Genomic DNA, 22742 nt, shown 5'->3' on the forward strand with positions numbered 1-22742 from the left:
TTAAATACAGGCATGTGCATGTGGAAATATATTTATATATAATGATAGGGAGATAGATCTATGTACTTATATTTATATGCTAAGTATCAAGGTAGCAGATGGACATTGGGCCTCTGCTCAAATACTCCCTCAAAGCAAGAATACTTTGTTCTAATAATCCGGCATTCTGCATTGCTCACCTTCCGAACACGATCGCTGAAGACAAATGAGTGCATAAGCAAATGTGATGAAGAAAGCTGATGGTACCCGGCTATCAAAAGATATAGCATCTGGGATCTTTTTTCCCCCAGGGGAGAGTGTGAATGCAGTCCCCCACTACCACAAATTATGCAGCCGAGTTTCCCACACTGGGGAAATCTCAGGGGTCAGCATATCCGGAGTGCAGTGGATAAGCCTCGCCCTGGGAAAACCACCTTCGTGATCGTGGTATCTCCCCTGCCAGGTAAGTATGTGTATGAGGTCTTAAAGCCTGTGTGCTCATGAGGTGTTGATGGGATCAGGTATCATGCATCTAAGACCCAGAACAAAATCATACCAATGTGAATTGGGGGGGGGGTACAGAGGGGAGCACACAGAGTGGAGACCCAAAACCCATCTGTAGACAATTGGATAGATATCCCCTTACAGAAGGGTCACAAAGAAGAGATGAGCCAGTCAGGGTGCAGTATAGCACCAATGAAACATACAACTTTCCTCTAGTTCTTTCATGCTTCCTCTCCCCCTCGCCACCACCACAACTATCATGACCTCAATTGTACTTTATAAATCTGACTAGACCAGAACATGTACACTGCTACAGAGTAGAGCCTGCAACACAGGGAATCCAGGAGAGATAAATCCCCCAGGACCTATAATGAGACTAGAGATACCAGGAGGGGAAGGGGAAGGTAGGGGGAGAAAAGGGGATTGGATGACAAGGATCTATATATAACCTGCTCCCAGGAGGATGGGCAACAGAAAAGTGGGTGAATGGAGACATCACTGTAAGATACGACAAAATAAAAATAATTTCTAAATGATCAAGCGTTCATGAGGGAGGGTAGGGGAGGGAGGAAAAAAAATGAGGAGCTGATACCAAGGGCTCAGGTAGAAAGAGAATGTTTTGAAAGTGATGATGGCAGCAAATGTACAAATGTGCTCGACACAGTGGATGAATGTATGGATGGTGATAAGAGCTGTAAGAGCCCCCCAAAAAAGTATTTAATTAAAAAAAATAAAATAAATACCAACATTCCAAACCATACTACTATAAATAGGACATAAAACCCAAAACTTTTATGATCAATTGAGGTAGTTGGTTTATTGTGCCAACCTGGCTGATAAACACGTGGGGTTAATTGAAAGGTGGAGACATAAATGGCTCGGTGAGCTTCGCCTTTCAAGTTCTTGGGTCTCTTGCTTTCTGATGGTCAGACCAGGGCGCAGCTGCCTGAGCCAGTTCCCTGCTTCAGCTGGCAAGGCTCATTTCCTGAAAGACATCCCTGAGGAGAAGCCACATGGAGCTACCCCAATGCAGCCCAGGGTGCTGGAGCAGCCGTGTGGAGACCCCTGCCAACGCTGAGATGCTTACACATTCAGAGACTCTGCTTTCCTCTTGCAGTCGGCATCACTGCGTGTGTTTTGTGAGATGGAAGAGGACTTTGTGGATTGGTGTCAGACATGGGTTAATGTTGGACTTGTGGGCTTGGGCAGCACTGGGTTGGGATGTTTTCTTGAGTTTATATAAAACTCTCTCTTATACATATGAGTTTCTGTGGATTTGTTTCTCTAAAGTACCCAGACTAACACATCAATAGTTCAGGGGATAGTACAGGTCTCACTTGTCACTGTTTCAGCCCAAGACAGAGACCAGGTTGATTCAAGAAACACTAAGTTTATTTCTACACACGCCAAACAGAAGGAAAGAGTGGGGTGTCTGACCTCCGAACTGCTTCTAAATTACACTGAAAATCAAGCAAGCTACACAGCCTAAACCATGTGACCCAAAGCAGACCCCACACAGTGTACGGAAAGCAGCAACATTTCCAGGCAACAATCTGCGTTTGTCCAGGGGCTGGCACACCTCACTCCCTGGAGGGCTCAGGCTCCATGCCTTCCTCCTTCCTGCGTCGGAACATTCCTACAGATTCCGTTTCAAAGGTGTTTTTCCTGCAGGAGAGGGGGCTGCTATATGTTGCGCCTTTCAAACAACTTGTTTTTAAATTGTTGTATTTCTAGTATGTGGATGAACAGGGGGCTAACTCTTCCGCCCCCTCTATCTGGAGCAGTACTAGGCAGCGCTCAGGGACGCTGGTCACAGCTCTGGTGGCCTGAGGCTGAGAGGCTGAGAGTGGGTCCTGAGGAAGGGCTTGGGGGGGAAGGGAGCCACTCTCCCTGCCCAGGGGTGTGCGCTGCCTCCTTGTTGCAAAACAAACTTCCCCTTTCCACCTTTTCTTTCTTTTTGTAAAAGTGGAAGAACCATTTCAGATTTCTTTAGGTTCTCAAAAACTAGCCCTTTGTAAAAGTGACGCAGCATCATAGAGCGAACTTTTCCCCCAAAATGGGAACACCTGTGTTTTAAAGGCTTCGTAGACAAATGAAAGAGACAAGCTCCTTTTTCAGTGCCCTTTAAGATCTTCCACTAAATCGCCTGGTGCAGTGTCGATGGACCCACCTAGTCTCCAAATACCGACCCAGGCACTGGGTCAACACAGACTCAACAGGATAGAACTGGCCCCCTGTGGGTTTCCAACGCTCTAACTTTTCACAGGGTAGAAAGCCTAGCCTTTCCCCTGAGGAACAAGGAGTGGTTTTGAACTGCTGACCTTGGGGCTAACAGCCCGACTCATAACCACTGTGCTACCAGGGACGAGAGGCAGGGAGGCCTCCCCCAAAGAGCCACATCTCTCCACCAGTGTCCAGCCACCATCCCCTTTGCCCAGAGGACTTGTTCTAGTTGAGGTTTGTGCTTGTGTGTTGTTGTGATGCTGGGATGCCCTCGGTATTTCAACGGCCGGCCAGGTGACCCACGGTGACCCTGCCTTTAGCAGAGCTTCCAGACTGAGACAGACTAAGAAGAAGGCTCGGGGGGGAGGGGACTGGGGGGGAGGGATTGGTCGGTGGAGAGCTTATGAAGATGAGAAGAACGTGGTCTGACATTGCCAGAAGGTGGGTGCTCCTGGGTGGGAAGACATTCAGAATACGACGAGCAGAGCTGCCGCTGCTGGACATGAGCTGGACAAGAACAGCACAGATTCTGGTGGAAAGCTAAACCGTGGGTTGGAAAGGGAGTGGAGGGACGGAGGAGACCTGCGCAGGGACCAGCTCTCTGAGCAGAGAGTGTCCCCATTTGCTCACAGACTCGGGTTTTTATGGGGTGGGCTCTGCAGCTGTGCAAGCAAGCAGGAACAGAAGCAGAACTTGCGGTTAGCTTTGACATTCTTGGAATTTTTCCGGGAGCAGGATGTGCTGCCTTGCTTCCTGGAACTCCTTAGGGCTGTTAGCTTTTGATAAATGATGGTCGGATGTGCTACAAAATGGTTCCACTTAGGCTGACTATCACATTCCTCCCTGTTGTAGTTACACCTGTGAATCTCCCAGGTTCGGTCGCTCATACGACTGACTTAGCACGAATAGCTTGCCAGATTGGACTCGGTCCCGTACAAACTGCACCAACTTATTAATAATTAGCGGCCCGCAGGTTAAACCAATTAAGAGCAAAAGCAGTGGACCTGCTAGGCTGGAGATTAAGGTAGTGAGACCAGTTAAACATTTGTTGGAACCAACCTTCCTGGTTCCTTCTGCCTTCTTCTCACTCACTCTATCTTTCTCTCACTAAGGCTTAAGCTATTTTTGATTATTCCTGAGTGGTTGGCATAGAAACAGCAAGTTTCCCCCAGAGCCATACAGAGGCCTCCTTGTTTGAGAAGCAGGAGGTCTAGTCCGCGTCTGTTCTGCAGTACTACTTCAGCTAGGGAGTTGAGGGGTTTTTCTGAATAACTGACAGACTTTTGTAAGTCCTGTAAATCATTATCAATTTGCTGACTTAATATTTTATAATTTTCATTTTCCTGTATTAAGGCCGCCATCCCTACTGATGCTGACCCGGCAATGCCTAGTCCCACAAGTAAAGGAACTAAGATAGGGGCTCTTGACTCTGGAATAAGTATTAAAATGCTGCCACCGGCTTCCCCTGAATACAGAAACACTTGGGGTAAAATATGAAGTAATATACAAAGTCCAGAATGGTTAGAGGCGAGTAAGGTTTTGGAGAACAAGCAGGGAGTGACTCCAGTAGAACAAGCAAACCACATTCCTGGTGGGGCTACTAACAGAAAGGGTTCCTTGGAGCTGGGTATAACAGAGACACTGGCACAATACTGACTATGCCATTGGGGTTTCCAGCTGGTTTGGTGACAGTGTCCTTTCCCGTGTAAGTCTGACCTTTCCCGGGCTTCCATCCACCTGCACACACTACTGTTACTGTTGTAATCGGACAGTGTGATGTTGGCTCCTGAGGAGGTATCATTGGACCCAATTCCTACAAAGTAGGGTGGTGCCGGGTTAAAACATAGCCAACCATCGCCGGTGAAGTTTGGGTTAGTAGCATTTATAAAAGCAAAAAAGGTTTCCAGGGCTTGTACCTCTGTCAACATCGGAGGGTTTTCTTGGGCTCGCTCGGGCTTTGGGCTAAGCGCGAAGGTTACTTCGATGGTATAAGCACCTGTGACATGAGGCCGGGGTGTGGGCTTGGGTTTTACAGCAGGAGGATTTAATACCTTGTTGGGTGCAATAGGTTGGACTAGTTTGTTGGGGGCAGTCGCTTTTGGATAGTAACAATGACACCAGGGTCATGGCCACTAACATACAACCTGGCTCCCCAAGTTTTTCCTGTTAACCCCTTGTTGGACAAATGGTTTTTGACCTGCCACTTAATGGGATTGCAGTGTCCCACGGAGCGTGATGGGGCTTCAACTTTCGCCAAAAGTGTGAATGCACATCTTGGTAATTGGGTGGCCAATTTCCTGCTACCATGGTTTCACAATCCCACTCAGCACAACAGAATTCGGTACCAGGTTGACAATGAGAGGGTCCACTGGCTGGGCAAGTGTAAATGTCCACGCCTTGAAATCTCTCGTCCTTTTCCACGTCTCCGCATCCGAGCGTATCCGTACATCCATATCCGTTAGCATTAGCATCGTGCTGTCCCTCTCCTTAGGGCCACAGCTCGCATGTATCGAATTCGAAGGTGGGCGCTGACACAGTGGGGGCGCCGGTGTTTATGACAGTGCCTGTGGTAAAGTCTGCCGGGGTCCAAATGTACTGTGTGGTCGATGGGGTGGGTGCCGCCGACCCCAGTGCCACATAGCAGGCTTAGTCCAATTAAGGCGGCTTTCGCAGCTTTACCTTGAGCAGGTTGTCTGTTTTTGGCACGGTCCATTGCTTGGGGACGTGCCCCATCATGCTTCTGGTTATTTGGGTGAAGTGGATCCATGGCAACTTGCCTGCAACCTTTACTGCAGTTGGAGTGGTAAGAATTACCTGGTACGGCCCAGGTAATTGGCTGAGCGTAGGGGTCTTGTGCCGCTTGACCCAGGTCCAGACACCTGGGGTTAGGTCATGGAAGGGTCCCGATCCGTGTGACTGCTCCGACCCGGGATCTCCTGCGGTGTCTGGATGGTGGAGGTGGCGCAAAAAGGCGTTGTTAGTGCTGCGGACTTCCTGCACAGCCTGTGTAGGCTTTAAAAGTTCAATATTAGTGAGAAGAGCCAATTGATCCTTTGCAACCCTAGGTAGGAAAGGAAGGAGTCTACCACACATAATTTCATAAGGCACAAGGTTTTCAAGATATGGGGGTGCAACAGATACGCATTAAAGTAAAAGGCAAAAGCTTTGCCCAGTTCTAGCTCGTTTCTGTGCACAAGTTAGTTAATACTTCTTTTAAGTTTCTATTCATTCTTTCTACTTGACCTGAACTTTGAGGCCAATAGGCACAATGAAGTTTCCAATTAATCCATAAAACTTTACTTATCATTTTAGAAACTTGTTCTACGAAGGCAGGGTCATTATCAGAGCCAATGCACCAGGGAATGCCAAATCTAGGGAGATCTCAGTTAACAGCAGTTTGCATACCACAGTGGCTGTTTCTGCCTTGGCTGGGAAACTTCTGTCCAATCAGAAAAGGTGTCTACAAAGACCAGAAAATATTTATAACCATACAGTCCTGGCTTTACCTCGGTGAAGTCCACTTCCCAGTATTGACTGGGGAATGTCCTCGTGCCCGTGGCTGGGGTGGCTGGCGTGTCCTGTGGGGGTTGCTTACTTGGACGCAGGTGAGGTACTTTTCGGCCACCGCCTGTGTCCACTTTTGAAGATTTGGAATCTTGTATCATTTAGACAGGTACAGGTACAGTTTAGTCCCCCAAAATGGGTGGTTTTGTGTAATTAATCAACCAATTCCATGCCGACCACCTCAGGGACGAACTTACGGCGATCAGGGAGAAGCAGCCACCCATCGAGGTCTTCAGGACAAGCGAGCTGGTTGGCCTCTTTTGCAAGCTGTCTGGCTGTCTCTTGTTCCTGCTCCATATAGTGGGGTCGAGCTGGCAGGCTGGGTTGAAGTAGGGTGAGGGATTGTTTACCTCTGGCTTGTGCTAGACCCATTACCGGCTTTGGTGATGCCAATGCCGCTTCCTTGGCTGCCTGGTCTGTCGGGTTGTTGCCCCTGTTGAGTCTCCTTTTTGATGGGACTTGCAATGGATTATAGCAAGGAGCTTAGGCTCCCACAAGGCTCGAAGGAGGTCTTGTATTTCAGCCGTGTGCTTAATTTCCTTTCCTTCTGAAGTTAAGCAGTCCCCGCTTCTGATAAAGGGATCCATGCATGTGAGTCTTAGTGATGGAATACTGACTATCTGTCCATATGTTGACGGACTTTCCTTTTCCCAACTTGAGTGCCTGGGTCAGGGCGATAAGTTCTGTCTTTTGGACTGAGGTCCCGGGGGCTGGGAGGTGGACCATATTTTCCGTGGTTACTGCAGATCCCGCCTGCCAGACGCCATCCTTTACGAAGCTGCTGCCGTCTGAGAAGAGCTCCAGGTCTGCAGCCATCAGGGCTACATCAGTTAAGTCTGGCCGGACATTGGAGATGGTTTCCAAGGTCTCCACACAGTTGTGGATTGGCTCCTTCCCAGCCTCATCCGGCAGCAGGGTTGCTGGGTTGAGGGTATCTGTTTTGGAGAACTGGACACTGGGCAGCCTGAGTAACAGTACCTGGTACTGGAGCACGTGGGCTTTTGTCATCCAGCGGTCAGGAGGGCTTTTTAGCAGGCTCTCAACTGAGTGCCCTCCCGTGACTGTAATGTCCTGGCCCAGCGTGAGCTTTGAAGCTTCTTTTACCAGCACTGCAGTGGCCACTATGGCTCGCATACATCCTGGCCAGCCAGCGCCCACTGGGTCCAGCTTTTTAGATATGTAGACCACAGGTCTTCTCCATGGTCCTAGGTGCTGTGTAAGGACTCCCTTGTCTACCCCTTCCCTTCTGCCACAACAGTTCAAACAGCTTCTGCAGGTCTGGAAGCCCCAAGGCTGGGGCTGACAAGAAGGCCCCTTTCAGCTTTTCAAAGGCTGCCTCCAGCTCTGGGGTTTTCGTTACTTCCTGCCCTTCTCTCTGGTGCTTTCATACAGGGGCTTGGCGATCTCTGCAAAACCAGCTATCCACAGACGGCAATATCCTCTACATGGAAGAATCCACGTGCCTTGCGTTTAGTCCCTGGAAAGGGTATTTGCAGGACTGCGTTGATTCTGCTAGCAGACAATTTTCTCTGTCTCGCCTGGAGCTAATAGCCCAGGTACATGGCCATTGTGATGCATAGTTGTGCTTTATATGCCTATACCCGGTACCCCAGGAGGGCCAGGTGCCGCTGTAGGGTTCTTCCCCCGGTAGCCTCCTGGCAGCTCTTTCTCCAGCAGCTGCTAGCAGGAGGTTATTTACACACTGCAGCAAGGTCACTTGGGGATGTTTACTCTGAATTCCTGGAGGTCCTGGTTCAGTGCCTCCCCAAAGAGGGTTTTTGAGCCCCTGAGTCCAGGCTAATTGGCAGGTGAAAGTTCCTTGCGGATCGGCCCATTCAAATGCAAAAACGGGCTGGCTTAGAGGAGGCAAAGGAATGGAAAAGAAAGTATCCTTTAAATCCAACACTGAATACCAAGGGGGTAAAAGGCTAAGCAAGGTGTAGGAGTTAGGCACCACTGGATGAAGAGTGACTACCGGGCATTGACTTCCCTGAGGTCCTGCACTGCTCTAAAGTCATTGGTTCCTGGTTTTCAAACTGGGAGCAGGGGTGTATCCCAGGGTGAGTGGCAGGGCACCAGAATACCTGCCTCTCTCAGCCGGTTGACGTGGGAGCTATGCCCTCCCGGGCTTCCTTAGACAGAGGGTATTGCCGGTGCTGAGAAGCTGAACGACCACCGGTGGCTGATGTTGGGCCAATCCCAGGGGATTGTATTCAGCCCAGACCTCAGGGATGGTTTTTATCCACTGAATTAACAGTTCCTCGGAGCCGAGGTTGGCTCCGGGTCCGAGAACAGACTATATTCTTCAGACAATGGAACAGATACTATAAGTTGAGGCACCGGTTCTTCAGTTGGGTTTATTTTTACAGATACCGCTTTGTCCATGGAGTTAAATGAAATAGTAAAACTGGAACTTTTCCAATGTCTTTTTGTAGCTTCTCCGGGCAGTCCTTTTTCCAGTGCCGCATGCGTTTGCTATAAGCTCACTGGTCTTTTTGGAGCCTGACCATACAGCTCTCTGGCCTGTTTCCACTTCTTTCCTTACGAGGCCATGTTTTGTTTTTTTTTTTCTCTTCTTTTCTAAAAGCAGCCACCATGATTTTAGCCATCTGCCATGTAGCAGTGACTGGTGGATCCTCCCTGTTGTTATAAACTTTTGGGCTATCTCTATTAATTCACTAAGATTTTCCCCTCAAACCCGTCAAGCTTTTGAAGTTTGTTTTTGTTTTGTTTTTTCAGATGTCTGGGGCTGACCGAGCTACAAAAGCTAGATTAATGGCCCAGCGGTTCTCAGGGCCTCTGGGTCGATTGGGGTGTACAGCCTGTAAGCCTCCATGAGGCGTTCAAGAAAAGCGGCTGGCGACTCACTCGTAGCCATCTGCACTGTCTCACTCACCTTAGACAGATTAATGGGCTTTTTAGCAGCCTCCAGGAGGCCCTGCAACAGAAACTGGCGATACCTGGTCAGAGCTCCCCTGCCCTGAGCATCATTGGAAACAAAGCTTCTTTCAAATGTGGGGCAGCCACTGGCTGTCCATCTGCCTCAACTAGAATCTTATGGGTTTCCCTCTGGATTCTTTCCCGTTCTTCTGCCGTGAAGAGAACCTGTAAAAGTTGCTGACAATCTTCCCAAGTGGGTTGGTGGGTATGGAAAACGGTTTCCAATCAGGAGATTAATCCCTGGGATTTATCAGAGAAGGACAGGTTCTGTTGCTTCCAATTATAAAGGTCACTGGTGGAAAAGGGGACATAAACCATGAAAGGGACGGCCTGGTCCGCCTCTGGTGGAGGAACAGTTTGTTTCAAGAGAAAAATACAGACCGGGACTTCAGAAGGCTTGCCCTATTCGCTTGCTGTCTCAGCATATATCTTTCCCCCAGGGTGTGGGGAGGACTGAATGGGGCAGCTTCCTTAGTACCAGGTGCTGGGCCGCCCTGGCAGACGGTATGGAGGAGGAGGCAGAGCAGGAGGGCTGGCTGCCTCAAGGGGAGTTTGGGGTGAAGGAAGGATTTCAAGCTCCCCTTCAGCACTCTGGAGGACAGGGTAAAGTTGCTGGGGCTTCTTGTCCTTGATCTGGGTTACCTTTTCCACTGCCACCAGGACCTGCTTCAGGGGAAGAAACTTCCGAATATACGGAGGAGGAGTAGAGGTTATGTCAATCCACACATCTATGTAGGGGATTTGGTCCGGATGACCTGGTTTTCTGTAGACATATTTCCGCACCTGGTATAAAAGAAGTAGGGAAAAGGTGCCCTCTGAGGGCCAATCAGACACTCCTGCAACCCAATCTGTCTCACAAAAGGTCCTGAGAGGAGACGACTTTGTTTTAAACCCATAAATTGACATAGACCTTTTAGAAAAATCAGAAAACTTATTTAAAAGGCACTGGAGTGTCTGACCCATTGTTCTCCTCCACCTGTTAAAAGTCCAACAATCACGGAAGACCCACACACAGACGAAAACAACACAAGACAAGGGACGCGGGACCTAAACCTACAAGGAAAATAACAATATGCCACCAACAAGGCATCAGCTTAAAACTACAGGAGGCCGCAGAGACGTCTCTCTGGACCTCTGGGAGTGCCCAACCGAGCCTAACCTCCCGGCGGGCGTGTGCACACCCACCTGTTAGCGCTCAGGACAGGATCCTACAACTGGGGGAGGGACGTCTCTCCGAGACCTTCCTCTAGTTGAGGCACTGGCTGAGGAGAACACCCTTCCCGGGGTCTCGGGGCTCGCTTGTCCCGCTAATGCACAACCCGGTCACCGGATCTCGGTGGGACCTGCAAAATGTACATGAGCTGGGCAAGAACAACTCAGTCTCTGGTGAGAAGCGAAACCGTTTATTGGAAAGGGATAGGAGGGAAAGAGGAGAGGTGCGCAGGGACCAGCTCTCTGAGCAGAGTGGCGGAGGGTGGGGTAAACGGCGGGGCTCTGCAGCTGGGCGCGCAAGCGGGAACAGAAGCGGAATCTTCCCGGGAGGTAGGATGTGCTGCCTTGCTTCCAGAAACTCGTTACGGTCATTAGTTAAATGACGGCAGGATGCTCTCCAAAATGGTTCCACTTAGGCAAACCATCACACCCGGAGCTCGGCCCGCGGCTCCAGGTGCAGTCGCGGCGGGGTGAGGGCCCCCCCGCACCTTGGGGCCGACGGCCCCCCGCCGAGCGGCATGGGCGGGAGGCGGCGGGGCGACCTTCCCGGGCCGGTGGCCTCTACAGCGCCCGGGGTGGGCGGGCACGGGGCGCCGGCGCCCGAGCCGGGCTGGGGGTCCTCGCGGGGGAGGGGCGAGGCGGGTGATGCGACCCTGGTCGCCGCCCCGGGGGCGGAGCCGAGGTCCCGGCCTGCGGAGCGGGAGACCGGCCCGAGTGGCCCGGAACTCCCTCCCGGAGCCCGCCTCCTCCACCCCGGCCGCTTCCGGGAGCCGCGACCCCCCCACCCCCCCGGCCCGGGGCCGCCGCCCGCAGGACCCAGCCCGCGGGGCTCCAGTCCTCGGCCCCGGCGGGGGTGCAGGTGCGGCTCCCGCCTTCTCGGGGCGCCTCCCGCTGCCGTGGCCATGGCGCGGGGAGACACCCCGAAGGACAGGTCAGTGGGGCGGGGCGGGGGGCGTGTGGGGACCCGGGAGGGAGGGAGGGAGGGAGGCGAGGCGCCCCGCTCTTTCCGGACGCGCCTGGGCGCGCAGAAGACCCCCGGGACTACATTTCCCATCAGCCGTCGCCCTGGGCCGCCTAGGCGGGGTGATGGGGGTTGTAGTCCGCTCTCTAGAGGGGCGCCCGGGAGGTGGGAGAGGCGGCCCGGAGTCCTCTGAGTGACCTTCTCCCTGATCCCACAGCTACCACTTGGTGGGGATCAGCTTCTTCATCCTGGGCCTGGGCACCTTGCTTCCTTGGAATTTCTTCATCACCGCCATCCCGGTGAGCCCCGCGGTTGAGTGATAGCCCCCGGGGTCCACAAAGCCATCCCTGCCTCCAGCCAGCCGCGGGGACCCGAGGGTCCCCCAAGGGCGCTTCCCCCACCGCCGTCCCCGCGGGAGCCCCCATCGTGTTCTGGGTTGGCGGGGCACGGGGACCGGGCAGAGGGTTGGGTGTCCACGCACCTCTCACGTGGCTGGTGGGGGCAACCCCAACTTTGAGAAATGCCCACGCCCCCTTCCTCGGGTCCCGAGGAAGCTTCTGCACAGCTGCCCTCCCTAGCCCCCTCCCTTCCCCTTCCCCTCCTCACCCCCCACCCCCACACAGGCAGTGGTGCACTTTCCTTTTTCTTAGGGTTCCCGGGCCAAAGGTGCCCAAAGTGAGCTGGGAGCCCTGGTGTTCTTGTCACTGCCCTGACTTGGGACAAGAATGTAGCAAGCAAGGCAGAGGGTTGGGCACCCTGCCGGGCACAGGGACACAGGACAAAGCCTCTGCCCTCAAGGGGCACCCATTCTCTCAAGGCACTGCAGAAGCAAACAGGGGTAGCACAGCACCACCGCCGCTGTGGTCCTGCTGTGTGGTGACCCTCAGCCCCAATCCTGAGCGGACCAAAGAGCTATTGGAAACAAAACCTGATATGCAACATTCCAAGCTGAGAACAGAGCCCCACCCATGGGGGGGGCTGTCTTAGAATAGAGAGGTTGTGACATGGAAGTCATTGGGGTGGGGAGAGAGTGGGAGGAAGCCAGGTGGTCATTCCAAGTAGGGTCCACTGTACTCAAAGGAACCACAGCAGCTTGTTCAGGGAAAGTCAGGAGCCCAGGTGCCCAGAACTGAGTGGCAGTGAGGCAAGACATGGGGCCCTGCTGGAAGTCCCTAGCCTGGCTCTGTTCTAAGCGGGCAACTTATCCTCTGGGGAATCAGGAGCCCCCAGGCATTATGGAATGCTGTGGTCAGCACCACGGCCAGAGCCAGACTTTCCTGTGTGTTTCTGAGACTCCCCCTTGGCGGGAAGAGGAAGCCTCATCTTTTCTCCTGTGGGGTGGCCTGTGCTTCTGAACTGCCACTTAGAGGAATCAGAGATGGGCAGGAACCAGGCCACTGAATGGAGGGTGAACCAAAGATAGCCCGGGCCTCCGCACTCGGGTTTCTTTGGGCTTGGGCTCGATGCCAGCCCTCAGCTGTCCAGATCAGCACATATTCCCGGCGCTCGGTGGCAGGTGCCTGGGGCAGCACAGTGGCAAAGGTCCCGAAGGCCGGCTGTAAGAGGAGGTTTGGGTGACCCTGCACCTCCCCCGCATCCTGCCAGTACTTCCAGGGGCGGCTGGCAGGGGCTAACAGCACAGCTGGGACCCCGGGCACCAACCACACTGGCCCCACGGATGCCTTCAACTTCAACAACTGGGTGACGCTGCTGTCCCAGCTGCCCCTGCTGCTCTTCACGTTCCTCAACTCCTTCCTGTACCAGCGGTGAGAGGCCCCGCCCCTGGGCCCTGCTCCCTCTTCTGCCCAAGGAAGACCACCACCCTCCTTCTACCCTCCCTGCCTCCCCCCACACCCACGGCCCGGCCCTGCTGACCCTCTGGCCCCCTTCCCCTGGCCACTGGCCCTGGCTGATGCGGTGTGCCCGCTCCGAGCAGCGTCCCGGAGACGGTGCGGATTCTGGGCAGCCTTCTGATGGTCCTGCTGCTCTTCGCCCTGACGGCGGTGCTGGTCAAGGTGGACATGAGTCCCGGACCCTTCTTCTCCGTCACCATGGCTTCCATCTGGTTCATCAACTGTGAGCACCCTGCGCCCCCACCCCAGTGCCCTTGGACTGGAGCCCCACCACCTCCTTGCATCCGAAAGGGCCCAGCGCCTTCAAGAAGGGGAGAAAGACAGCCCCCTTGGTCCCGATGACCCCCATGAAAACACTGAGGCCCAGAGCGAGAGCAGACCTCACTCGCTGCGGACCCCTGCCCCACACACCTTTGGCTCCCACCTGCCCTATCTAGCCCACAATAGCACCCCACCTACCTTCTACCCCACCCCTATGCTCAGCACTTGTGTCCCCTCCCAAACCCCTGAGCCCTCCTGTCCCACCACAGCCTTCAGCGCGGTTCTGCAGGGCAGCCTCTTCGGGCTTTTGGGCACCATGCCCTCCACCTACAGCACGCTCTTCCTCAGCGGCCAGGGTCTGGCTGGCATTTTTGCTGCCCTCGCCATGCTCCTGTCTATGGCTAGTGAGTGGGCTGGGCTGCTGAGGGCGGATCCAGGAGGGAGGGAGAATGAGAAGGGCGGAGGGAAGGAGGAGGGAGTGGGTGAGGACCAGATGTCTTGGTTCTGGGGACCTGGAGGGAGTACCAGGGGTATTCAGTGATGGGGTTGGAGGAAGAGACCAGGGCCAGGACCTCTTGGGTCGGTATGTGGCAGCTGGTAGGGAGAGGGCTGTGGGTTTCCTACAGGCTTGGGCTCAAACCCCAATTATGCTCAGGGAATCATCCTCTGTGCCTCAGTTTCCCCACCTACGTACCAAGGCCCCACCTCAGAGCATAGCAGGTGGAGAAAGCTCCTGGCAGGTAGTAGGTTCTCAACAAAACTCAAAAACTTACTGCGATCAAGATGATGCTGACTCATAGTGACCCTATCAGGGTAGGACTGCCCCTGTGGGTGTCTGAGACTGTAACTCTCTACCGGAGTAGAAAGCCTCATCTTTCTCCCAGGAAGTAGCTGGTGGTTTAGAATTCCTGGCCTTGCCGTCAACAGCCCAACCCAAGTGGGAGGAGATGAGGGCTGGTCTGGGATCTGTCAGGAGGGGGAGGGAGACCAGATCTCTGCAGTGATCGGAGGAGAAGAGGGGCCTGGGAATGAGTGAACCTGAGCAGTGCATTCTGGGAAGAGGCAAAGGCTGGAGGCCCTGGGGGAACCTGTGGGCCCAGGTCGCTCTCTGCAGCTGGTGTTTCCTCGGCAGGTGGCGTGGATGCCCAGACCTCCGCCCTGGCGTATTTCATCACCCCCTGTGTCGGCACCCTCCTATCCATCCTCTGCTACCTGAGCCTGCCCCACCTGGTGAGTCGCCCAGCCCTGGCAGCCTCATTCAGAGCATCTCAGACAGCGCCTTGAATTCTGGGGCCCCGAGAAGGGTCAGGGGAGGCAGAGGGAACTGACCCAGCCCAGACCCCCAAAGGAGTAGGCCCCTGAGGGGTCCCAGCCTCTAAGCCAAGTGTGGGGCGGGGTCCGGGCAGGGCCACCACAATGCTTCCTCTTGCAGGAGTTTGCCCGCTTCTACCTGGCCAAGAAGCCCTTGCAGGCCCACGCTCACGAGCTGGAGACGAAAGCTGAGCTCCTCCAGGCAGGTGAGTCCTGGGATCTTCAAGGGTGCTGGGAGCCCCCAAGGAGACCAAGCACCCGCCCCTGTGGCCTGTGTGAGCAGAGACAGAAGCAAAGGGAGAGTCAGAGGGCCGCAAGTCATCCCTACAACCAAGGCCCAGGGGGAGTCATAGTAAGCACCCTTTGGTGGGGAACATACCGAGGCCCTGGGGTTGGGGTGGGGTGTTGTGGTCAGCACCCCTATGGCCTATTGGGGTTCAGTTTCCTCCTCTCTGAAATGGGGAGGCAGCAAGCCTTCGTGGGTACAAGCTCTGGATGGAAATGCATCTCAAAACACATCTTGAAGCCCTGGCTTCACACCGCTCCAAGCTGTGTGTGGTTAGCAACTCAGGCCACTCCTCTGAGCCTGTTTGCCTTCACTCATAAAGTTGGGCAGCAAGGCAGTTCATCCTGTGTGCTTAGGAGCTAGTTGTCAACCCTTCCCTCTTTGCACCCTGGCCTGGAGGAGGATCACTGAACTGTGTTAGGTGCTGGACTCCCTCTCAGAGAAGCCTGGCTATCAGGAGGCCTGGACCCTGGGCCGTGACCGCACACTCCCCCCTCCACCCCAGACGAGAAGAACGGAATTCCCAACAGCCCCCAGAAGGCAGCCCTGCCGCTGACCCTGGAACCTGAGAGGGAGCCAGAGGAACCCCCGGAGCCTGGCAAGCCTTCTGTCTTCATGATCCTCCAAAAGGTTTGTCTTGGTTCTTCCCTCATCCCACCTGCTCCCTCCTGCCCTGCCCATCTCAGCTCTGCCTTGGCCACCGGGGGATCCTCCGGGGATGGCAGCAGCCAGAGGGTCTTGGCCCACAGGGGTAGGGGCTGGGACTGACCTTAGACCCCAAGACTGCCTGCCTGCCCGCTCACACCACTGCCTCCGCTCCCAGATCTGGCTGATGGCGCTGTGCCTTGTGCTGGTCTTCACGGTCACTCTGTCTGTCTTTCCCGCCATCACCGCCATGGTGACCAGCTCCACCAGCCCCGGGAAGTGGAGTGAGTACTGGAGTACCGGAGGGGACAGTGGGAGGGGCCAGGGGGCAAGGGAGGAGCTGGGTCAGGAGTGGGATGAGTCCCCAGCTCTCGCTCCGTCCCAGGTCAGTTCTTCAACCCCGTCTGTTGCTTCCTGCTCTTCAACATCATGGACTGGCTGGGGCGCAGCCTGACCTCCTACTTCCTGTGGGTGAGCACTCCCGGCCTGGGTTCTTGGGCAGGTCTTAGGGTGTAGCCAAGGGGTGAAAAGAACATGGAGGAGCCCAGAAAGTCATTCCCCACCAGCTCAAGTGTTCAGCCATAAAGCAGCTGACCCAGTGGGTAGTGAGCGCCTGGGCCACGGAGGCATGCAAGCCAGGCTTGGACTAGGACTATCTTGAAGCAGAGGCCCTGTCCAGGCAGCCTTATGTCCCCAGCACCCCACCCAGCCCTTGGTTCTCAGAAAATGTTCCAGCATCAAGTAAGGCGCTGGACAAGATTCCTGGTGTTTGCAGTGCCGTTGGCCAAGGTACCATTCCTGGGTGGTGCAGGCAGTTAATATGCCCCAGGACTCACCAAGGGGTGGAGGTTCAAGTCCACCAAGAGGTGCCTTGGGAGAAAGGCGGTGTGGAAAGTCAGCTGCAGCACACTCTGGAGCATTCTCTGCTAGAGGGTCTCTCGGAGCTAGAGCCGATTCATCATGGGGACTGCTTCAATGAGGGGTGGCCGCTGCCTGACCCCTCATCGTTGTTCAGGTTCAAATGCTTCCCTGATGCGCTGACAGTGGATTAGAGTAGATGATGGCCTATCACCGAGAGGTCGGTGGTCCAGATCCACCAGCTGCTCCACAGGCAAAAGAGGAGGCCGTCTGTTCCGGGAAAGACTCACAGTCTCTGAATCAACTTGAGGGCAGCACGTCTGTCTCTTTAGGGGCTTTTTTGCTGCCCCTTTGGTCTTGGGCTTGGTTGCTCTGAGCTCATGTTTCTCCCAGGTGTCATAGTCCACCGTGTAGGCCTCTCTGTTGCTTGGCCGAAACGCCATGCCCAAGAGGTGAGGGTCAGTTCCAGGTTGGACGTGTTCCCAAGAGCCACAGCCTTGGGTGTTCCACCCGTCTCCATGAGAGCATAAGTCCGGTCCCAGGGCTGAGCTTGAGTTTGGTTCAACATTTTTCTCCCACTCTTTCCAGGACTACCTATGGTGATGCCCATCAGCTTGGTCAGTAGAGGTAGCCGGGCACCATCTAGTTCTTCTGGTCTCAGGCTAGTGGAGGAGGCTGTGGTTCCCACAGTCCTTTAGTCCATTGGACCAACTGTCCTGGAGTCTTGGATACTCCTCACCCGTCTTTGCTCCGGACAGGGGGAGACCAATAGCTGTCCTTAGATAGAAACAGCCCCTGTTTGTCAAGACATCCCCGAGTAGTGTAAATGGTTAATTGCTTGGCTACTAACAGGAAGGTTGGCCGTTTGAGTCCACCCATCGGCTCCTCGGAAGGCAGGTTTAGTGAACGGTGGCTTAGAAGTCAGCGCTTGTAAGCCTGTGGTGCTCAGATCTACCCCGAAACCCACAGAATGGCCAGGCTGCGTTTGAATGCACTGCACAGTAATGAGTTTGGTTTGGGTTGGCTGTTGCTTCTTCTAGAATCTTCTAGATTGATGAGAAGCTTCTCTGTCCCACGCTGGGGTGGGGATCCCCGGGGTAACCACACTGGAAAACCACAGATGTTGAGTGAGGCCTCTGTTGGTTCGGTGATGGCGGGGGTGGGGTGGTGGGGTGGTGCCCAAGGCAGAGCTCAGGAAGCAGAGGTGGCTTTGGCTCAGGCCCGGCCCCCCAGCAGTGTCACAGCCATGTAAGACATTGAGCCGTGGGTCTGGCGCGGATGTTGCCCCGGAGCCCACGCTCACCCACCCCATCCTCTGCCGCAGCCGGACGAGGATAGCCGGGTGCTGCCCCTGCTGGTCTGCCTGCGCTTCCTGTTCGTGCCCCTCTTCATGCTCTGTCACGTGCCCGAGAGATCCCGGCTGCCCACCCTCTTCCCCCAGGACGCCTACTTCATCACCTTCATGCTGCTCTTCGCTGTCTCCAACGGCTACCTGGTGTCCCTCACCATGTGCCTGGCGCCCAGGTCTGGGGGCAGGGAGGGCACAGTGGGCTGGCCCTCTGCTCCATCCCATCCCCTGGGGTCAGGCTTTAACTGGGTTAGCTGGTGGGGGGGGCGGGGTGGAGAAGTGGATGGGAGGGGCCAGGCCAGAGGATGGCTCTGGAGCCTTCTGGGACCTCGGGCATGGCAGAGCTTCCGGAGCCTCAGTTTCCCTCTGTGAAACAGGTCGGCTGGACTGTTTGTTGGCCCTTCAGGCCTATGGAGTGAGCTGTTTGATTCTCAGCTCAGGACGGGAAGAGGGTTTCGCTCACAGGGGAGGGTTTTCCATCTGAAGGGGACAGAGCTCAGGATCCCGGGAGCGCTGGAATCCCATCACGGAGGCCCTCAAAGGCCTGGGGAGGCATCCTTGTGCAGTGGCCGCATTTACAGACTGGGAAACTGAGACCCAGAGAGAAGAAAGACCATACTGTCTGGTGCCAGAGGTTGGGCCCAGCAGGGACTAACACTTGGGCTGACTTGTGGCCAGGGAGACTTGGGCAGAGGGTGCTGAGGCTGGGCTGGGTGGCCTGTGGTTAGGGGGACTGGGACATGGGGCATGCTTCCTCTCTGGGGTGGCCTGTTGCCTGGCCTGAACTGGGGGCAGGGGGGGCCTGGCAGCTTTCTCTAAGAGTGCCACTCGCCCCTGTGTTTCAGGCAGGTGTTGCCGCATGAGCGAGAGGTGGCCGGCGCCCTCATGACCTTCTTCCTGGCCCTGGGCCTCTCCTGCGGGGCTTCCCTCTCCTTCCTCTTCAAGGCTCTGCTCTGAGGAGCCCGCTGAGCTCTCCCAGTGCCCTCTTCCTGCTGCCCCTGGGCAGCTGAGAGCCGACAGGAGCGGGCCACCGGCGGGGCTCAGGTCTCAACTGGTGGCTCTGGAAATGTCATGAGGCAGGACCCAACACCAGTCATCCCACCCACGTAGAACTGGGACTGGGCACAGCAGGGGACTGGCTTCACCCAGGTGCCCAGGAGACCTGTGAGCTAGAAGGACAGAGGTCAGAGAACACGACCCAGCCCCTCCTAGACTCCAGGGCTGCACTTGGTCATGATCTGAAGCCCCTTGTTCATCTGCATGAATCAGAGGCCATGCCAGGGCCTGGCTGAGGCAGGTGGCCCCAGCCATTGATCCCCAGCCTCCACGACCACAGGGGTGAAGGGCGCTGGAGCTGAAGGGAGGAGGAGCAGGTGTTGGGGATCTGACCCCACGCCCTGCACCCCATGGGCCTGACCCTGGAACCTGAAGGGCACTTGGTTGGCCTGTGTGCACTGTGGAGCTCGCCAGCACCTACTCCCTCCCTGCAGCCTCACAGGGCCCTGGGCAGGAGTCAGACAAGGATGCCACCCCCAATGCCCATGGTACAGGGGAAAACAGACCCAGGGAAGAAGCTGCGAGATCCCAGACAGCCTCCACCTCGACACCCCTGCGGGTGCTATTCTCCCTACCCAATGGCACTTCCACCGTGTTGCTTGCCCGACCCCAACGCTGGGTCTAATAACACCCTATTGTTTGTACGATGCTTCCTCTGAGTCTGTGTTCCTCAGTGCCTTCCACTCTTTGGCTTCTGTGAGCTGCAAGGGGCCTTGAGGGCCTGATTCCGCCCCCCTCAAAGCCCTAAGAGGGCCCTGTGCTGGGCCCCCTAGATGGCACGATGGCCAAGGGGTGGGGATGGATGAATCAGCCCCCAAGCCCTCTGGCATCGTCTGCCCACCCAGCAGTGCGCCCTCTCAGAAGTCCAGCCCCCAAGGAACAAGTAGACTGGGCAGGGCTTGGGCAGAAGGAAGAATGGCCTGCCTCACCACACATGTGTGACAGCTGGCTTCTGTAGTCTTGGTATCACAGCTCTGCTGACTCCGGGGTCTAGGAGGTTCTCAGCCCAGGGACCCAGGTTCAAAGGATGTACTCCACTCAGATCACTGGGTTCAGCTGCACCTTTGGCTGGGACTAGGGTGGAGGGCTCAGGGTGAGGACCCTATTAGACCAGCATGAGAGGAGCTGAAAGCTTGCTAAGCCCCCTTCTCCACCTGTTGTCTGTTGTACCCCAAAGCCCCTAAACCTACCAGATCTACTGGGGCCAGGACAGAGATACCTAGGCAACTCCGGGACTGGGTACATATCTAATCAGTGGAGGGCACAGCAGAAAGGACACCCAGTCCTCAACCTGGGATTCCTCCTCCCTGGGAGCCCAGCCCACTGCATTAAGTCAGGGTGCAGCTGACTTGGAATGTTGGAAGAAAATACTTGGGGCTTTGTTCCTCCCCCTCCTGACACCCAGCCCTTCAGCCACTGCCCTAGCCCCACTGTGACTGCCCACAGATTCAGAAGTGGCTCTGTGTGGGGGGGACACAGGTACAAGGCCCAGTCTTTGTCGCATAATAGGCAGGGTCAGCACTAGCTCCTGTTCTGCACATTTGAGACCTGGAAGCTACAGCACCTCCACCCAAGGAGCAGCTGGCGGGTTTGAACTGCCAACACAGTCAACAGCCCCAGCCACCAAGCAACTTCAGGGTCCATTCTAACTAGGACCCATTCCAGTCACTCAGCTTTGTGTGGGATGGTCACAGCTGATTGGCCCAGGCCGCCTGTTAAGCCAGGGCAGCCACTGGTTAGTTTGTGCAGAGCCAATCAGATCCTCTCCCTTGGGGGTAATGCCCAGGATCTGGGGTGCGTTGTGGAGGCCCTGGGCATATTAGAAGGAATCCACTCAAGGGCCAGAGATGGCAGCGTCATTGTGACTGTTTGTTTAAATAGTTAATTCCACACTATGTGAGTTTTACCTCATTTTAAAACATATCTGTTTTCAAAGAGTGAGAAGCTGCATCGTCTCTGTTCGGGTCCATGGAGAATTGGATTTCAGTTTCAGATCCCACGTCTTACCTGCCCTGCTTCCCCCGAAGTCTCTCCAGAGACTTAAAAGTCCCGTTCAGGGTAGCCCAGCGGCCAAGTGCTTGCTTCCAACTGGAATCCAGAGAATTCCTTGCCTCATTCGGAGGCCCGGGGCCCCCTGCAGGTGGCAGGTGGTTCTGCGAGCTCTGGAGACGGGAGGCTGTGCAATGGGGGTTGGCTGCATGGCAGAGATCTTGGTTCCATTAGTCAGGCGGTGCAGTGGTTACTAGTCGGACTGCTAACCTCAAGGACAACCGTTTGAAACCACCAGCCACTCTGAAGAAGAGAGACAGGGCTTTCTTTTAAAAATAATCTTACCGCTCTTATCACAAATACATGCATCCATCCATTGTGTTGAGAACAGTTGTACATATGCAGCCATCATCATTTTCAAAACATTTTCTTCCAACTTGAGCCCTTGGTATCAGCTCCTCATTTTTCCCCTCCCTCCCCGCTCCCCCCTGGACACTATATCTTTTGATAGCCAGACACCATCAGCTTTCTTCACATTTGCTTATGCACCTGCTTTGTCTTCAGCAATCCTGTTGGGAAGCTGAGCATCACAGAGTGCCGCCGGATTATTGGAACAAAGTGTTCTTGTGTCGAGGGAGTGCTCGAGCAGAGGCCCAATGTCCATCTGCTACCTTAATACTTAACCTAAAAATATATGTTCATAAATCTATTTCCCTATCTATGTAAATATACTTACATATATACATGCCTGTATTAAACCTCTATAAATGTCCTCTATCTCCTAGTTCTTTCCTCTATTTCCTTTTACTTTCCTTTTGTCCCACTATCATGTTCACGCTTCATTTGGCTTTCATTAATTCTTCTCAGTGACATTGCATTTGATCAAGCCCTGGCTTTCTACTCCTGTGAATAGTTACAGCCTCAACTGGATTAATAATTACCCATGGGCATGACAAGGGGAGGTTGGAGGGAAATGGGGAGCTAACAAGTACAAGAAGAAAATGTGGAGAGCAAATGCTTTGAAAGTGATGAGGGCAATGAATGTACAAGGGTTCTTTACATAATCGATGCACTATGTATTGTGATAAGAGTTGTATGAGCTCCCAGTAAAACGTTTTAAAAAAACCAAACAACAAACAAACAAAAACGTAAGCAGCAAAAAAAAGAGAAGGAATTGTTCTGAAATAGATTGTGCTGTTGATTGTACAACTCAATATGACTGGAGTATCGAATCATATGGTATGTGAATTATGTCAATAAAACTTTTTTTTTAAGAGCTACAGTCTCAGAATCCCACAGTAGTTCCACCCTGTCTGATAGAGTCGCTCTGAGTCAGAATCGATTCCATGGCAGTGGATGTTTGGGAAGCCAGGCTCTGCTGGCCATGCTGCCTGGAGAGACAGGGAAGAAGGGGAGCATGATGGGAGAAGGCGGAGAGATGGTGTTAGGGGTTGAGCTGTGTCCGTGTGGATGCACTGGGGCCATACGAGTTAATCTGGACTGGAACGTTGGTGGTTTGAACCTGCCCAGTGGATCCTGGGAAGAAAGATCTGGTGATCTGTTCCCACATAAGATTACGGCCTAGAAAACCCTATGGGGCAACTTATACTCTGTCACGTGGGGTCACTATGAGATGAAAATCCACTGGACAGCAAGTTACAAGTGGATGTAACCCCATTTAGCAATAGGGTTTCTTGGTTATGCTAATGCGGCCAGGACGTGCCATGTGCTGTGTGTGTGCATGTGTGTTGT

At 54.4% G+C, this 22742-nt stretch overlaps 1 protein-coding gene and 1 non-coding gene across 4 annotated transcripts; one reads left to right on the forward strand and one right to left on the reverse strand.

Annotated features, from left to right (window-relative positions):
* Positions 1 to 287: 287 nt before the first annotated feature.
* On the reverse strand, positions 288 to 450 carry LOC142447731 (U1 spliceosomal RNA). Its single transcript, XR_012784389.1, has one exon. It is a non-coding gene; the product is annotated as a U1 spliceosomal RNA (small nuclear RNA).
* Positions 451 to 11182: 10732 nt separating this feature from the next.
* On the forward strand, positions 11183 to 19645 carry SLC29A2 (solute carrier family 29 member 2). 3 transcript variants are annotated; one of them, XM_075545342.1, is made up of 12 exons: positions 11183 to 11353; positions 11601 to 11682; positions 12989 to 13149; positions 13320 to 13459; positions 13767 to 13901; positions 14630 to 14727; positions 14930 to 15014; positions 15600 to 15724; positions 15918 to 16023; positions 16125 to 16210; positions 17922 to 18121; positions 18795 to 19645. In XM_075545342.1, the coding sequence occupies exons 1-12, from the start codon at positions 11325 to 11327 to the stop codon at positions 18832 to 18834; spliced, it is 1287 nt and encodes a 428-aa protein (XP_075401457.1). In that variant the 5' UTR covers positions 11183 to 11324; the 3' UTR covers positions 18835 to 19645. The 3 variants fall into 3 exon arrangements, with proteins under 3 accessions (XP_075401457.1, XP_075401456.1, XP_075401458.1); XM_075545341.1 differs by having other exon boundaries at positions 11184 to 11353; positions 18791 to 19645; XM_075545343.1 differs by lacking the exon at positions 13767 to 13901 and having other exon boundaries at positions 11184 to 11353; positions 18791 to 19645.
* The last annotated feature ends 3097 nt before the right edge of the window (positions 19646 to 22742 follow it).

Source organism: Tenrec ecaudatus, chromosome 4, assembly GCF_050624435.1.
Source record: "Tenrec ecaudatus isolate mTenEca1 chromosome 4, mTenEca1.hap1, whole genome shotgun sequence".
In the NCBI taxonomy this organism is placed as follows: Eukaryota; Metazoa; Chordata; class Mammalia; order Afrosoricida; family Tenrecidae; genus Tenrec; species Tenrec ecaudatus.